This window comes from Nycticebus coucang, chromosome 4 (genome assembly GCF_027406575.1).
Source record: "Nycticebus coucang isolate mNycCou1 chromosome 4, mNycCou1.pri, whole genome shotgun sequence".
NCBI lineage: Eukaryota > Metazoa > Chordata > Mammalia > Primates > Lorisidae > Nycticebus > Nycticebus coucang.
Genome location: NC_069783.1, coordinates 23,666,726 through 23,685,346, shown reverse-complemented (window position 1 = coordinate 23,685,346; position 18,621 = coordinate 23,666,726). Strand labels below are relative to the sequence as shown.

At 42.4% G+C, this 18,621-nt stretch overlaps 1 protein-coding gene across 14 annotated transcripts in view; it reads left to right on the top strand.

Moving 5' to 3' along the window:
• The window catches only part of DTNB (dystrobrevin beta), a 278,523-nt gene that overhangs the window by 204,872 nt on the left and 55,030 nt on the right, over nt 1-18,621 (top strand). For 10 of the 14 annotated variants that reach the window (XM_053587753.1, XM_053587756.1, XM_053587747.1 and 7 more), the window contains 2 exons: nt 10,338-10,427; nt 14,409-14,496. In XM_053587753.1, coding sequence (XP_053443728.1) covers nt 10,338-10,427; nt 14,409-14,496 — 178 coding nt within the window. The remainder of the gene's footprint in view (nt 1-10,337; nt 10,428-14,408; nt 14,497-18,621) is intronic. The other 4 variants (XM_053587758.1, XM_053587759.1, XM_053587754.1 and 1 more) reach the window with 1 other exon arrangement.

The following is an 18,621-nucleotide window of genomic DNA, read 5'->3' as shown; positions in this document are numbered from 1 at the left end:
CAGCCATATTCATTTGTTTATGTATTACCTATAGCTTTCCCTATAATGGCAGGTTGAACAGCTGCAGCAGAAGTCCTATGGTCTTCAAGGCCTACAATATTTACTGTCTGGCCCTTTGAGAAAAATAAACCTTCTCCCTCTTCTTGGATTTAGACTAAAAATGTTAAAAAGAAGAGGTTCTAAACGCAAACTTTTTTTTTTTTTTTTTTTGCAGTTTTTGGCCAAGGCTGGGTTTGAACCCACCACCTCCGGTATATGGGGCCAGCGCCCTACTCTTTTGAGCCAGAGGTGCCGCCCACACAAACTGTTCTTATTAGACTCATAGTATTTCAGAGCCTATGAAAGATACTCTAGAAATCAGTGTGTTGTAGTTCATTGTAGAAAGATAACAAAATCTGATGACAGAGATTTAGTAGGCCTTTACATCTGTTTTAGTAACGTGGTAGTGGTTCACACCTGTAATCAATAACTTGGTAGCAGCTCACACCTGTATTCCTCCTTCTTAGAGGTGAAGGCAGGAGGATCCCTTGTACTTAGGAGTTAAAGACCAGCCCAAGCAAGAGCAAGACCCTGTCTCTACTAAAAATAAAAAACCTAGCCGGTGTGGGCACCTGTAATCCCAGCTACTCAGAAGGCTGAGGTAGGAGGTAGGAGGATTGCTTGAGCTCAGGAGTTGGAGGTTGGAGTGAGCTGCATGATGGTGATGACACTGCAACTCTAGCCTAGGAGACAGAGCAAGACTTTATCTCAAAAAATAAAAATAACGCAATAATCAGAAGTACAAATGTTGACCCCTAATATCAAATATGGAGATGAATCTCTGTTATCTCACTTCAGCATGCCAAGGGCTTGGTAATAGGAAGGGTCAGCATGGCTTAGTGTTTGCCCATGAAATTAAGAGTATTGTATATACTTCTATTCAGAGAGCAGCTAGTCATTAGTAATTGGAAGGAGGATTTCTTCCACTGATAAAGGCAATATAAGTAAACAATTGTCCTATCAAGACTCAACCAGTACATTAGAGATCATTTTGACATAACTCTTTGGCACATCTGGCCTCCTTCAGAGGTCTCTCCCTTAAATCTAACACTTTATTTTATTTTATTTTTTTTTTTGTAGAAACAGAGTCTCACTTTATGGCCCTCGGTAGAGTGCCGTGGCCTCACACAGCTCACAGCAACCTCCAACTCCTGGGCTTAAGCGATTCTCTTGCCTCAGCCTCCTGAGTAGCTGAGACTACAGGCGCCCGCCACAATGCCCGGCTATTTTTTGGTTGCAGTTTGGCTGGGGCCGGGTTTGGACCCACCACCCTCGGTATATGGGGCCGGCGCCTTACCGACTGAGCCACAGGCGCCGCCCTAAATCTAACACTTTAAAACAATGTTTGCCAGAATTACTCTCTTTGAATAGATATGAAAGAGTTGTTAAAAAAAAAAAAGAAAGTCTTGAATTCTATTATAACAACACTTTGTGTTAATAATAATCTTCAAATTCTGTACTTTCACTTGTATTATAAATGTAAAAATTGTAAGTGCCATGAGAAAAGCTCGTGGAACTCTACCTGTCAATGAAAGACTTAAAAAGCAAAATTCATGCTCTTAATTGCCATACTCTGCTGCCTCCTACCCAGTAAATTGTCACCAGTGGCTTCAGACTGCCATTGCCCAGCCTCTAACATGCCCCTGACCTTGTGCCACCTTTGCTCACCTTCATCCCCATGTCCCCCACTCAAGCTCCTTCCTCTTGCTTCCCATCCCCACAGGTGTACCTCCTAACTCCTGCCCACCGCCACTAGAGATTCTGCTGAAACCATGAGACGTTGTCTACCAGACTCTTGGCATTGGAAGGAGCAATTCCCACACTTTGGCCTGCATCTAGAGTACCTGCACACGTGCTTCAAATGCACATTCCCAGGCCTCGTTCTCTAATAGTCTGATTCAGTAGTAGCCTGGAGGTTCTAAAGGAGGAAGCGTGGGGAAACATAGTTTTAGAAAAGCTGCTTTAGGTCCTGCCAGTCCCATCAAGACCGCTCTGGTCGGGACGGCACCTGTGGCTCAAAGGAGTAGGGTGCTGGCCCCATATGCCGGAGGTGGTGGGTTCAAACCCAGCCCCGGCCAAAAACTGCCAAAAAAAAAAGACCACTCTGGTCTTTGTTATCATTGGTTGAGAGCAGCGGTTCTCAACCTGTGGGTCGCAACCCCTTTGGGGGTCAAATGACCCTTTTACAGGGGTTGCATAAGACCATCCTGCATATTAGATATTTACATTACAATTCATAACAGTAGCAAAATTACAGTTACAAAATGGTCAAAATTACAGCAATGAAAATAATTTCTGGTTGGGTGTCACCACAACATGAAGAACTGTATTCAAGGGTCGCAGCATTATGAAGGTTGAGAACCACTGGTTTAGAGCCTGGGTATGCTTTGAGGAAAAGAACACTGATCAGATGCCCTGGCAGGAAGCTGTTCATTCTAGCTGGGTGCTTGTATCTCAATGGTTAGAGCAGCAGCCCTGTGCACCAAGGGTAGCAGGTTTGAACCTGGCCCAGGCCTGCTTAAAAAAAAAAAAAAAAAGAAGCATGTTCATTCCATTGTCACTCTTCTTCTTAGCTCTGTGATTTTTGTACTGACCTTGCTTTTGCTCATCTGCCTGATTGGATAAAATGCTGTTAGGCCTCTCAGAGGAAAATAAGGTCCTACTCATCATAATACATACCAAATTTGCAATTTCACACGTGCTGGTGTGTCATCTCTTTTCCTACTAAACAGTTTCCTTACTGAGATGTCCTGGTCTCTAGCACAGAGTCTGACACCTGATAGATGCTCTGTACATTGTTTCAAATGTGCAGTTATCATCAGAAATGCTATTAGAACTATTGTATATTTAGACATGAAAATCACCTACTTCTGTGGATTGAATTGACATTTAGAATTAGAACAATTACTGTTTTATGGAGAAAAAAATTCTGAATTATATATTATTGACTTTGCTGTAGAAAAATTCTAAAACAAAATATGTATTTGTATATTTGCATTTTATCTGAAAAGAAAGAGTTTAAATAAATAAATATGGGAAAATAGGTACCACTTGGAATGTGAGAAGAAGATAACACCCACACCTCAAACAAAATGAGAAGAAAATTCATGGACACTGAAGTTCCTTGTCTACTCCTGAGAATGCTTTCATTTTTATCTAGAGCACTAACTATCTGGCAAACACCACTAGTTCTGATTAGAAGTCTTCCTATAAGCTGAAAGTGGAGTTTAGTGGATTGGTGCATCCTGTTTCACTGAGTAAAAAAAAAGAAAACTAGAAAAATAAAATCCTCTAAGCTCCATCGTCACCTGCCCATTTGCCTGGATATCTGTCCCCCTGCCACAGCCACCTCTCTGTCAGCGGGGTTCCCACATGTGGCCCTGGATCTCATTTTCGCTCGCAGTGAAAGACTTCTGATAGGGTAGTGACCCTTCTGTCTCCTGTATCATCATTTCACTCCCATCTCAACTGGATTTTTTCCCATTAACCTACAAATCTGCTAGTATCTCTCCTTTTGGGGAAACAAACAATCCTTTCTTGGCCTCGGTTCTCCCTTTAGCTACTCCTACATATTTCTCCTTCCCATTCCAGAAAAGCTTCTTTAAAGTGTTCTCTACGTAGACGACTTCAGTTCTGCCATTCCCTTTGGCACACATCTATCTAGTCGGGTACTCACTTCCTGTTACTCTGCCAGAATTATTTTGGTTATGGAAATCAATGGCTTCCACACGGCTAAATCCAGCGGTCATTCCTCGGATATATCATACTTGTCAGTGGCATTTGCCATGGATGATCTCTTCCCCTCACTTGAAACCCTCTGCACTTGGCCTCCAGATAATACACTCTCCTACTTTGAATCCTCTTATTTCGTTTTGGCCTCCTTTGCTGTTTTTTCTACACATCTTTGAAATCTACATGGTAATATATCACAGGGAGAGAACAGCTTTTTCTATTCTGTCTTTCCTCACTCACTGTAGGTGAGTGTATCCACTCATAGTTTTTAATATTACTTGCTTACTGGTGAATTCCAAATGTGTTTTCCTGGCTCAGACCTTTTCCCTGTGCTCTATCCTCATATATCCATCTCCTAATCAGTACCTTCACCTGGATATTTATATATATTTATATATAGATCACAGTTAGCTTGTTACAAATTGAGGTTTGTTTTTTTTTAAACAGAGTCTCACTATGTTGCCCTTGGTAGAGTGCTGTGGCTTCACAGCTCACAGCAACCTCAAACTCTTGGGCTTACGTGATTCTCTTGCCTCAGCCTTCCAAGTATCTAGAACTATAGGCGCCCACCACAATGCCCAGCCATTTTTTGTTGTTGCTGCAGTTGTCATGGTTATTTAGCAGGCCCAGGCTGGGTTCGAACCCACCAGCCCCGGTGTATGTGGCCGGCGCCCTAACCACTGAGCTATGAGTGCCGAGCCTGAGCTTTCTATCTTCCTGCACCAACCCTACTTCTGGCATCGTCTTGCCATCAGTGAGTGGCAGCCCTGTTTTACTCTTAGTCTCTCACATCCATCTAACCGTCCACTTAGATCCACTCAGTCCAAAATCCCGAACGAGAGATGTCCCAAGATCTTGCTGTTCTTCGCTCCTATTGCTGTTGCTACGTGAAGAAGCAATTCTGTTTTGTTTTCATTTCCAGTTTAAGGTAAACCAATACTTTACGAAAGCATGATAAAAATGAATTTCTACAGACATACCTTCTGTCCTGGTCATTGTGAAGTAACTGCTATCAGATTAGCTCTCTCACTACAAATTGCCAGATAAATGGTCTGACGTAAGAAACAACTTTTATAAAGAAATTAGACAGGGCGGTGCCTGTGGCTCAGTCGGTAAGGCGCCGGCCCCATATACCGAGGGTGGCGGGTTCAAACCCGGCCCCGGCCAAACTGCAACCAAAAAAAAAATAGCCGGACGTTGTGGCGGGCGCCTGTAGTCCCAGCTGCTCGGGAGGCTGAGGCAAGAGAATCGCTTCAGCCCAAGAGTTGGAGGTTGCTGTGAGCTGTGTGAGGCCACGGCACTCTACTGAGGGCCATAAAGTGAGACTCTGTCTCTACAAAAAAAAAAAAAAAAAAAGAAATTAGACAGTGCGGCGCCTGTGGCTCAGTGGGTAGGGCGCCGGCCCCATATACCGAGGGTGGTGGGTTCAAGCCCAGCCCTGGCCAAACTGCAACAAAAAAATAGCCGGGTGTTGTGGCAGACGCCTGTAGTCCCAGCTACTCGGGAGGCTGAGGCAAGAGAATCGCCTAAGCCCAGGAGTTGGAGGTTGCTGTGAGCTGTGTGACGCCACAGCACTCTACCGAGGGCGATAAAGTAAGACTCTGTCTCTACAAAAAAAAATAATAATAAAGAAAGAAAGAAATTAGACAGTAAGTAGGCAGGATTCATCCCTGGAAGAAGGGAAACAAATGATGAGAGCCCTCTGATAGCTCAGGCTTCCTTCCTGGAGGCATCTGCCAAGCTCTAGTGTGGAACACAAGTAGAGAGCAAGGTAGTCTTGTCGAGGAAAGGAGACAGAAATTGGAGTTTGGGAAGGCTAGACTTTCCAGGTACAATACCAAAGAGGAGGAAGCTATGCAAAGAAAGAACTCCATAAATCTGCCTATAGGTCTCATTGAGTCTTCTGCTGGAAACTGAGCTGTATTTGCATAGAATGAACCTTGATAAAACCAGACAAAAAATAGCTACCTGGGAAAGAACAACTCTTAAGCTCACACAGATGTTTCAATTCAACCAGCCAGAGTAAAGGGACATCACTGAATACTTGGGGCATTCGGGAAAGACTCCAGAAAGGCCACACCTTAGGATCAGGGCCAAAATAGCCCTAGATAAAGGTTACTCTGGATACTCACTAATGAAGCTTAAACACAAGCCTCAGTAAGATCAAGCTGGTCCACAAGTAAATTAACTATCAGATTCTTTAAAGGAAAACAACAAAATCCAGACATTCAACTGCATAAACTCGCCATTTCTATCATCCAGTCAAATGTTAGAAGACATAGGAAAAAACAGGAAAATATGCCCTGTAACCAGGAGAAAATATTAGTCAATAGAAACAGAGCTAGAAATAGTAGACATGATGCAATTAGCACACATGGACTTTAGAATACCCATGAATCATATCAAGAATATAAAGGCAGATGTGAACAAGGAGAGAAGTGGAAGAAATAAAAAAGAACCAAGTATAATTGGAATTGTCTGCAATAAATTTTTTTAAATAAAATTAAGCTCCTAGAGTTGAAAGGGATAATACTGAAATGAAAAAAAAAAATCAAAGGATGGACTTAGAAATTGCGGAAGAAAAGTTCACTGAACTTAAAGACACAGTAACACAAACTATCCAAAATGAAGAAAAACGGTTGAAAAAAATGAAGAGCCTCAGTGACCTGTAGGACAATGTCCAACAGTCTAAGAGAGAGGAGAGAAAAATATTTTTTAAAAAAAAAGTTTCAAACTTGCAAATAAATTTTTACAAATTTGATAAAAACTGTAAACCTATAGATACAAGAACCTCTCTGGGTAAGCAGGATAAACACACAGAAAACCACACCAGCCACCTTAGAATCAAAGTGCTGAAGACCAGTGATAAAAAGAACATACTACATATAAGGAAGGAGGCAAAGATAAGAATCATCAGTGACTTCTCATGAAAAATAATACAAGTCATGTTTCAATTATAAGTAGAAGCTAAATAAATAATGGGTATGCATTGACATAGTATGTGGAATGATAGACAATGGAACCTGGCAGGTAGGTGGGGGAGGGTTGGATACCGAGAAGTTACGTAATGAATACAAGGTATGTTATTCAGGTGATGGATATCCCAAAAGCCTTCGTTTCACCACCAACCAATCTATGTATGTAACAGAATTACACTTGTACCCTCTAAATTTATACCAAAAGACAATGCAAGCTGAAAGAAAATGGAATAGTACCTTGAGAGCACTGAATGAACTTACTTTTCTTCAGTCTAAAATGTACAGTCTCTAGCTTTATCTACTGAAAAGGTCTGGAAGCAGTGACATCATAGCAACAGTGAACACATTAGTACCCTAATTATGGCCTCTAAATATTCTTTCCAGTAAAGGGATCCAGAGATCTGCAAGTCTGGGGCAGGATACAAGACAAAACTGTGCCAAAAAGGCAGAAAGCTAATAAGGTCTAATGGATATGTCAAAAGAACACACAGGAAGCCACTAATAGGGGGTCCCAATGGCCAATGGTAGGATAATTTGGGCATCAAAAAGATGATTGAAATGGACTGAAGCCACCTCAGATATATAAAAATCCATGAATTCATAATGATCCTAAGAAAATTCTTTGAGAACCATTGGATCTTACCAGGGCACTAAATCACTGTTCTGAATTTTGTTAAATAATAGGAAATACGTGGTATCTACCATTTGTTTTGACTTTCCTTAATGAGTAATGTTTCAAGATAAGCAAATAGAGGAGGTTAATAAATGCATCAAGTTGGAAAAGTCAGCAATTTGTCAACCCCTAATGAAATAATGAATCTAGGCAAAAATCATCAATAAATGCTAAACCTGTTAGGTGAAAAGTTGGTGGAGGACTTTATAATGGTTAGGTGTTGACCAATAATATCTGAATCTTCCCATCAGTATTTACATTCCATTGCATTATGCACCTCCTTTTTCTTTCTTTTTTCTTTTTTGAGACAGAGTCTCACTTTGTCAACCCCATAGAGCGCCGTGGTGTCCTAGCTCATAGAAACCTGAGATTCCTGGGCTCAAGCAATTCTCTTGCCTTAGCCTTCTGAGGAGCTGTGATTATAGGCGCCTGCCACTACTCGTGGCTATTTTTAGAGACAAGGTCTAGCTCTGGCTCAGGCTGGTCTTGACCTTGTGAGCTCAGGTGATCACCCACCTCAGCCTCCCAGAGCGCTGGGATTATAGGCATGAGCCATCGTGCCCAGCCTGCACCTCCTTTTTGAATTATAAGTGCACCATATTACTTACCTGTGACAGGTTCTTTCTTTCTTTCTTTCTTTTTTGAGGCAGAGTCTCACTTTGTCGCCCTTGGTAAAGTACCATGGCGTCATAGCTCACAGCAACCTCAAACTCTTGGCTGAAGCAATTCTCTTGCCTCAGTCTCCCAAGTAGCGGAGACTGCAGGCACCCACCACAATGCCCGCCTATTTTTTAAGAAATAGAGTCTCTCTCTTGCTCAGACTGGTCCTAACGCGTGAGCTCAAGTAATCTTTCCGCTTCGGCCTCCCAGAGAGCTGGGATTATAGGCGTGAGCTACCATGCCCAGCCACCTGTGACAGATACTTACCACTTCTCAAAAACAAAATACAGATTAGCCTCAATTACGTTTCAATTTAGGATGTTTCAACTTACAGTGGTGAAAAAGTAATACATGTGTGGTAGAAACCATACTTCAAGTACCCATATCAGCATTCTGTTTTTCACTTTCAGTGCAGTATTCAACAAACTGCATCAGCTTATTCAACACTTATAATAAAAGTAGAGGATTTTGTGTGTGTTCTGAGCACATTTAAGGTAGACGAGGCTAAAGCTACGCTATTCGGTAACATATTAAATGCATTTTTAACTTACGAGATTTTCGACTTAAGATGAGTTTATGAGGAGGTGACTCCATCCTAAGTTGAGGAGCATCTGAAAAAGCAAAAACTTTAGTCAAGCATCTAGATCTAACCACACGGGGAAGAAAAGCAAGTTAAATGACGCTATAGGAAAGAAGACAAATCCAGAAGGTAGGGGAGTCTACAAGATGACCTGGTTTCTTTACAAATATAAAAGAAACAGGGAAAAGAGAGAATGATGGCAAATTAAAAACAGAGGCTCGGTGCCTGTGGCTCAAGCAGCTAAGACGCCAGCCACATACACCTGAGCTGGCAGGTTTGAATCCAGCCTGGGCCTGCCAAACAACAATCACGGCTGCAACCAAAAAATAGCCAGGTGTTGTGGCGGGCACCTGTAGTCCCAGCTACTTGAGAGACAGAGGCAGGAGAATCGCTTGAGCCAAGGATTTGGAGGTTGCTGTGAGCTGTGATGCCACAGCACTCTACCCAGGGTGACAGTTTGAGGCTCTGTCTTAAAACAGAAACATACTAGTCAGATACAAACATAAAAGAACATATCAGCAAAATGGGGACCTTGTCTGGGTCTTGATTTTCACTATAAAAGTACATTTTTAAGACTTAAGGACATTTTCAGGTGGGCTGGGATATTAAAACATTTTTGTCATTTTTTTTTTTTAAGTGTGCTAATGGCATTGAGGTTACGTGACATGTTTTCACTGTCTAAGACATGTTCAGCCTCCAGCATTCCCAGGTGAAATCATTGCCTGGGATTCTCTTTCTGCACAGGAAGTTAAGGAAGGCAAAATAAATTAAATAAAACTGACAAAATGTTGTTATTCATTCAAGTTTCATGATGGGTACGTGAGGGGTAGTCATTAGAATTACTCTGCGCCTGTGGCTCAGTCAGTAAGGCGCCGGCCCCATATACCGAGGGTGGCGGGTTCAAACCCGGCTTAAGCCCAGGAGTTGGAGGTTGCTGTGAGCTGTGTGAGGCCACGGCACTCTACCGAGGGCCATAGTGAGACTGTCTCTACAAAAAAAAAAAAAAAGAATTACTCTCTTTGGTGCAAATTTTAACATTTCTATAGTAAAAAGTTAAAAAAAAAAAAAAGACCACATACTTAAGGACCTTCCATATCTCTATAAGAGAGAGCCTCACACAGAGTGAATAGTATTGTCTTACAATTAGGTATAATTCTAAGACTATCCCAGTTTTATGGAAGAAAATAGTCTGATATTAAAGGCAGTATCCTTTTAGAAATAAAAATATTTAACTGGTAACATGATAACACTGAAAATTCTTAAATATAGACAAAAACTATAAAAGCCTAGCCTTAGGGGCTTGTAGTGTGTTTGATAGGTTCACTGTGCCAGAGAGCATTCTCTTAAAAGTACATCCATCACAGAGCCCGGAGCCAGGATAAAGCGGTAAGTGAGGCCCCTGATGACTCCCCAGGAAGTCCTTCTCCAGGACTATGATGTCAGTCGGCCAGAGCCACTCCTATAGGAACACTTTTGTTCAGAGGATTTGTAAGAGGGATACCCAATGGTCTAACATCATAACCCATTATGCATTGTGGTTTCTTTATTGTTTTCTTTATCATGACTTATTATTTTTTAAATTTTGCTTTGAAGTTTGCTCATTTTAATCCATGTTCATTTCTCCCTCTGTGTGTGTTTGTGTCACCCGTGCTGTCTTTGCCTCCATCGTTCCTAGGTTACAGTATAGCCAGGACATACCCAGTCACTTGGCCGATGAGCATGCGCTGATAGCCTCCTATGTGGCCCGTCTGCAGCACTGTGCACGGTCAGTTGGTGGTGCAGCAGCAGCAGGCGGGTAGCCCGGGGATGAGCAGAGGGAGGGAGAGCTGTGTTGCCTGGGTTGCCAGCTGGAAAAATCTCTGCATGTGGGGTTTTTCTTGAGCAGCTACCAGCTATGTTTGGCAGAGTTAAAATAATTGCTTAAGCATTAGCTTCTACAAGAGAGGGAGCCTTGCCAAGCCCATTCACTTACCTAAACATAGAGTCAGAAATTCTCCCTGAAAGCGGGGTTCACCCCCCTTTACCTTACACTTAAAGAATGTATAACTTTGTAGAATTCTGCAGTTCCAACATTCCTAGAGGTATTTGATGCAGTCTTTTCCTGTTTATTCCTGCCTCAATAATGAAATCTTTCTATGGACATTCAAAGTTTAGGATGGATCAACTCCCATATAGCTCACCTTTTCTAATCTGGAGGCTTTGATACACCACCCAGCAGAAATCAATCGTTATTGATTATTTAAACCAGTGATTCCCAGCAGTGGTACCAGATCATTGTCTCCTGAGGAGGCTTTTTCCAAACAATATGTACCTCTTCCTGTTATAATAATGATGTATGTTATAATAGCTTTACATACTCTTTACCCTGAAAACTAGTAGCGACTCCCTGTTAATATGGGAATGTGATTAATTCTTCATTGGGTTGTGATAGAAAAACATTTGATAACTGCTAACTATAGCAAAGTTAATCCTTTCTTAAAAATAGTTAATACCGGGCAGCGCCTGTGGCTCAAAGGAGTAGGGCGCCGGCCCCATATGCCCGAGGTGGCGGTTCAAACCCAATCCCAGCCAAAAACTGCAAAAAAAAAAAAGTTAATACCAAACAGAGTGCTACTCCATAGGTAACAGACCCTAAGGTTCCTGCCCTCTCTAGGCCTACACTTACCACCATTCTTCAAGGAGGATGACGGGTAAAGTTTAAGTAACTAAAGCCATCCCTCTTGGCTCGGCTCCTGTAGCTCAGAGGCTAGGGCGCTAGCCACGTACACCAGAGCTGGCGGGTTCGAATCCAGCCTGGGCCTGCCAAACAATGACAACTACAACCAAAAAATAGCTGGGTGTTGTGGCCCACCTACTTGGGAGGCTGAGGCAAGAGAATTGCTTAAGCCCAAGAGTTTGAGGTTGCTGTGAGCAGTGATGCCATGGCACTCTACCCAGGGTGACATAGTAAGACTCTGTCTCAAAAAAAATAAGTAAAGCCATCCCTCTGTCTGTATGACCCCAAAGAGGAGTCATGATGCCAAACAACTTGTAAAACACTACTTTGAGATTCTTATTACAAATAAGAGAAAACCATAATTTATAACCTGCACATGTAACAGAGGCTGGAAACTTAAATTTCAATGTTAGTTTTGCCCATAGCACACCATGGTTCCTTGGAAAGGTCATCTGACCTCACTCCTACTCCTCATGATAATAGAAGAATAAATTAATAATCGGTGAGAAAATATGCTCAAACTACAGTTTTTAATATTACACATTACACTGTCTCCCATAGTTTTCCCAGAATGACTAAATAGCATCATTATTCTGGGGCATTAAACTCTCTCTAAAGCAGTGGAAAACTGTAGGGTTCCCTGACATCTCAAGTTTGTTTCACGGGCTTACCTTACAGGAGGGGAGGAAGGGGCTGAGAATTGTGCATTGTTGCAAGAGTGTCTCCTGGTCTAACAGATGATTTCCGTGCACTCTGTCCCAGACTCTTGGTCTGTAGGAATAGAGTTGTTTCACCCCAGGCAGGACAAATTATGTTTGCCCTTACCAATTAAAAGTTTTCCTTGGTAAAAATGGCAGAATGTTTGGCAGAGACCTCCTAAGTTAGCCCAGGTCATCAAGAGCCAAGACTCCCAGAGCCAAGCTGGTGACCAGTAGCCCTGGGAGAACACGAGTGGGTGAGCCCTGCATCTCTTTTTGTGAGGCTCAGTTCCTGAGACTATATCAGTTCCTCTGAGAAATTAGAAATTTCTTGGTTAACTAATTCTAAAAATTAAAGCCAACCCAAATAGAAGAATAAGGAGACTTTCTAATTGCCCCCAGATAATTTTCATTGACCTTAACCCTCTCATCAACACAAGGTTCTAGTTTCTGGCTAAAAAGCATACCCACTCAAACAGCCATGTCATCCACACTTGTGGGTGGAATGTGATAGAGCAGAAAGAGCTCTTCTGCACAACGGAACCTGTTGTGTCCCTTACCAAGTGAGAGGGGTCAGGCAGACCAGTCCTTCCAGAATATTACTCACTTGTGTTGTTAACCATTCATTTGTGTTGGTTTTTTATTTAAAAGATAGTGACAAGGGCGGCGCCTGTGGCTCAGTCGGTAAGGTGCTGGCCCCATATACCGAGGGTGGTGGGTTCAAACCCGGCCCCAGCTGAACTGAAACCAAAAAATAGCTGGGCGTTGTGGCGGGCGCCTGTAGTCCCAGCTACTTGGGAGGCTGAGGCAAGAGAATCGCTTAAGCCCAGGAGTTGGAGGTTGCTGTGAGCTGTGTGATGCGGCACTCTACCGAGGGCCATAAAGTGAGACTCTGTCTCTACAAAAAGAAAAGATAGTGACAAGACTTATTTCAGACAGACACCTTGAAAGCATAAACATTATAGTTTGTCCCTAACCTTGGTGGGGGCCTTGACCCTGAAGTATTAAAGCAATTGATGGTAGCATGTTCTTATTATAAGATCATCTTTTTAAAGGATGATTATACATGCTGAAGACTGATGTTGAGACACCTAAAGTTATAAAATGTTGACAAATATCGTAGGCAGAAGACATAATGCATATTTTAAAAGTTCATCTTAGGAGAAACACTAGTTTAAAAAACTAGCCACAGAAATAAAATCATAGGAGAGGGGGAAAATATGTAGAAACAAATACAGCTGATTCCATACATGAAAATGTGAGACAGCTCTTTATTGATTTAGCCTCACTCTTCCTAGATTCCCATCAGCAATTATAATAAAGTTTGGGGAGTATCAAACTCATAGCTTTATATTTTTGCATATTATTTGTCATATTGCTAAATTCTGATCAAGTGTTTTAGGAGACTCTAAGAATGAAGGGCCAAAATAGAGGCAAACCTCAACAGCCACCCTCTGGCCAATTAGTCATCACCATCACTATTACTTGAAAGCATCTGCTGGTCTTAGAATTATATAACCATAGTCCCTACTAACGTAGGACTGCCTTGATGTAGACAAATAGCACTTGACATAATTGGGTATTTCAGAATCAGTGAAAAGTTCGATGCCAGCATCCCGCGTACAGAGAGCTAGCCTGCTACTCAGGGGCTCTTCATTCTTCTGGTTGCCACATTATTTGCTGCCCCATCTGGGTATCAGAGTCAGTCCTTCCATTTTTAGAGTGCTAGTACTCTTGTTAAAGAGTAATGGATTAAACTAATTCACTCTAAGGCGGGGCTATAGTTGTAGAAAAAGAACAGCAAAAAAAAAAAAAAGGTGAGGTGGGGGGAAGAGGCAACGAGAGGGAACGTTTACAGCATGGAATTCTCTCCAGCATCTAGTATGTCTGGCCTACCCTGGCCAGCGTTCTCCACTTTTCCTCTGCCGGTGTTAAGTATACTTTTTCTCAGCCCTCTGTTTCTCATGATGCTTTAGTTTTCTCATATTCTTTCTGAATTTAAGATCTAGGTCTAAAATGTTTTCAAAACATTTGGTTAGAAATCTCTGTCTCAGACTTTGTGAATACCCTGTCTTTCCTTGGCCTTTGCATTAAAAATGAGATGCCCTCTTTGATGGCGAGGTAGCAGTGGGGCTGTGCTGCTGGAGAAATGTGGCCTCAGCATTTCTGTAAATCCCCCCCTTATCTCAGAAGACCACTAGTACCTATGACCCAAGCCTTCATTTCTTTTGTTATCATTCTTCTTTACTAGCTTTTCTTCATTTTTTCTAACAATGGATCGTGAATAGGGGGTGTTTAAAAGATACCTGTTGAATTTTTATTCCCTCGGCAGTGTTCTGGATAGTCCTAGCCGACTGGATGAGGAACACCGGCTTATAGCTCGCTATGCTGCCCGGCTGGCTGCAGAAGCAGGAAATGTGGTAAGTAAAGAGGATCCTAGTAGAGTAGCAGAAATTAGCATAACATTCATATACAAATGATAGGGGAATTGTGAGTACCTCAGGGACAAAAGAGGGGTCGAGTATCTTTAGGGAGGAGATTGAAGGGGCCTCTTTTGTTATGTGCTCTTTGTTTTAAAAAATGAATCAAGAAAAGAAAAACCAGAATCAGAACTTCTAAGAAGATCTATCTATAAGGCACGGTGGCTCACACCTGTAATCCTGGTACTCTAGGAGGCTGAGATAGGTGGATCCCTTGAGCTCAGGAATTTAAAACCAACCTGAGCAAGATCCTGTCTCTACTAAAAATGGAAAAACTAGCCAAGTGTGGTTCGTGGTCCCAGCTACTTGGGAGACCAAGGTAAAAATCGCTTGAGCCCAAGAGTTTGAAGTTGCTGTGAGCTGTGACACCATAGCACTCTACCCAGGGCTACCGACTGAGACTCTATCTCAAAAAAAATTTTTTAAATCAATAAAATTAATAAGCTTGTATTAGGGTGGCGCCTGTGGCTCAGTGAGTAGGGCGCCGGTCCCATACGCCAGAGGTGGCGGGTTCAAACCCAGCCCTGGCCAAAAACCACCAAAAAAATAAAAAATAAAAAAATAAACTTGTAATAATAGTGATAAGTGAAAAAGGAGAAAATATCAATTACCAATTTCTGGAATGAAAAAAGGGATATCACTGAATACCCTACAAGTGTTAAAAGCATGAGAAAGTAATATTATGAACAAAATAACAGACTGTGCCAGCTTTAACCACCTACACAGAATGGAGGGTGCGCCCAGAGTGTGGGGGGTGGTATTTCCACATGTGTAAAGGCCCTGAGTTGGAAGTCACATGACCTGAAGATGGTGCTGTGGCTAGAGCACAATAGTGGAATAAAGGGAGGCAGTCCAGCTCACACAGGACCCTGTGTTACAAATCCAGAATATTAACTTTAGAAATGTGTATTAATTTATGTTTACTTCTTCATAGAGAGAGAGAGTTACGACTGCTGTAAATGGGGATTCTTGTTTTGTTTCTCTTCCCAAAAAAGGAATCTATCCCTTTGGTGTGTTTAAACTTCACAATCCTTTTCCTGAGAATCTAGCATCAGGTCACATATCTGACTCTAACGTTACAACTCGAAAGGTTGGTGAAATGGAATAGGCTAGGGAAAAAAGACAGGTATTATTTAATACTTGGTTAAATTTTATACATGCCCTCAATCAGTCACAACTGTTCAGGTTATTTTAGAAATGAAAACTTACAAATAAATTTGTGGGCCAGGTGTGGTGGCTCATGCCTGTAATCGTAGCACTCTGGGAGGCCAGAGGCAAGTGGATTGCTTGATGAAGTTCACTCTGAGCAAGAGTGAGACTCTGTCTCTAAAAATAGCTGGGTGTTGTAGCAGGTGCCTGTAGTCCTAGCTACTCAGGAAGCTGAGGCCAGGGGATCGCTTGAGACCAAGAGTTTGAAGTTGCTGTGAGCTGTGATGCCACTGCACTATACTGAGGGCAACAGAGTGAGACTCAGCCTCAAAAAAAAAAAAATTATGAGATAGGCTATGCTGTGATTGAATTTTTTAAATTATGTATATTTAATGGCATTATATAGTTTCATTGACTTTACATAGTATATAGTACTTTTAAAATATTCTTAATGGAAACTTAAAAGTCATATGACACTGAAATGGAGATTCCAGTATTTATTTACTATAGATAAATCTTCTTATATCTGATAGTTTCTGGTGCCAGTTCTCTTATTCTTATGAAAATAATCATTAGAATGGTCTGGAGAATGAATACTGATATGGTCCTTTTACCTTCAGTTTATTTTGCAAAGTGTAGTTATCTTTTAAATATCAGGCCTCTCAGGAAGGATTCTTCCTGACTAGATTTCTGTTGTACAGAAAACTCCTAATCCTCTAATCTCACGCTGATACAAGTGCTTTGCATAAAGTGGGTGTAGCGCACACAAGGATTTATTTATAGCCTGACAGATAAGCTTGATAGGCCCTGCAGTGAGCACCACAGCCTCTCCCCAGATGGGAGCGTGGCCATGGGAGCCTCTTCTTCAGGCTTTTTTCTCTGTTTTCAAGAATTTGTTTTACCCCTGTTACACCACAAAGCATGTTTTAAACACTGACGTATAACTCCCTAGTAAGGTAAAGCGAAGACAAAAAACAAGTTTATCTTATTAGAAAAAAGATACATCATCACTTCTTGTCTTCAAACATGATTGCACTTCATAATTTGACAAAGCATTCATTAGACAATCTGCAGACTAGTTTTAATGAACAGATAACACATGACCATCCTTAGCCAGGTGTTGTGGTGGGCGCCTATAGTCCCAGCTACTCGGGGGGCTGAGGCAAGAGAATCGCCTAAGCCCAGGAGTTGGAGGTTGCTGTGAGCTGCGATGCAACAGCACTCTACTGAGGGCGAAAAAATGAGACTCTGTCTCTAAAAAAACAAACAAACACATGACCACCCTAAATTGTTCATTGGGTATGAATTTTACAAACATGACTTACAATAGTGGTAATGGGGAGCTGGAGAGTATCGCACCTTCTCCAGGCTGCACGGCAAGAATGGTGGTGGAACTTAGGTCCCTCTCCAAGTCCACAGCTCTTTCAGCCTGCAGAGGTCAGTCCACCCATCTCCCTGTGCTTCTGGACCAGGCTGATGACCTAATAGGTATCAGGATTTCTTCTTATAGCTTTGTGGAATGGATCAGTGAGGATACCCTCAAAACTTCATACGTGGAATCTTCACCAACCCATAAGAATTTGGGACTTAGAGCCCCACAGCAGCTCCGGCTTGCTTCTCAGCCATAGACTGAAGGCTTCCAGCAAACTGTAGCTGGTTAACACCATGATGGATAAGCTTGCTATAGGTTGCACCCTTAGGAACTGGGCATTTATGACCACCGCAGTGCACTCGCATCCTATGTGTGACGTAACCTTGCTTGCCTTGTATACTAGTCTGTGGCTTTATCTGGCTAGGTGGCAGGGAGCCCTGTGGAGTGCAAAGAATTGGCTATACTACCAGCAGTAGACTCTCAGAAGAAAGCACGTTTCATCAGACTGCTTCTTCCTCCATAGCCCTGACTGTACTTACATGCATCCGTCTTGGCTTATCTGATGGCTGCTCCCAGACAGAAAGGGCCTCTTCAAGCTGACCTTTGAAAAAATACATTTTAGGTTGAGCGAAGTGAGCTAATTTGTTTTCCTGAAGTGCCTAAGCTCCTTTAAAGAAAAACCAAAAACTATAGTGTATGGTAAATCATTGCATTAACAGCAAATTCTTAAAAGTTTCATCACAGGGCGGCGCCTGTGGCTCAATGAGTAGGGCGCCGGCCCCATATGCCGAGGGTGGCGGGTTCAAACCCAGCCCCGGCCAAACTGCAACAAAAAAATAGCTGGGCGTTGTGGCGGGCCCTGTAGTCCCAGCTGCTCGGGAGGCTGAGGCAAGAGAATCACATAAGCCCAAGAGTTAGAGGTTGCTGTGAGTCGTGTGACGCCACGGCACTCTACCCAAGGGCGGTATAGTGAGACTCTGTCTCTACAAAAAAAAGTTTCATCACAAATATCACCAGCACTTGATGTGATCAGATGTTTGGCTCACCTTTAAGGTTCTTAGGTTTTTATTTCTTTATGAAAATATTTAAAACTCTTCATGGTGGGCGGCGCCTGTGGCTCAGTGAGTAGGGCCCTGGCCCCATATACCAAGGGTGGTGGGTTCAAACCTGGCACCAGCCAGACTGCAACAAAAAAAAAAAAAAAAAGAAACTCTTCATGAAAAACTTGGGGAAAAGGTGAAAGAGACACTATCACCAACATCACAGTACCACACACTTGCACGGTTCTGAGAAGCCTCTTTCAGAGAGTGGGATCCCAGCTTTCGTGGCCTCATCACCTTCTGGATCATTTTCCAGCTTATACTTCTGGCATGCACCATTCCAGGAGTATCCTCAGAGCTTCCTAGGAGTAAAGATTAGAGTATCCTGTGGTGTTTTGCACACATTTAGTGACTCCAAACCCCCCGAGAATAGTCACTGTTAAATCTGATCATGTTGGCTCAGCACCTGTAGCTCAAGAGGCTAAGGTGCTAGCCACATACACC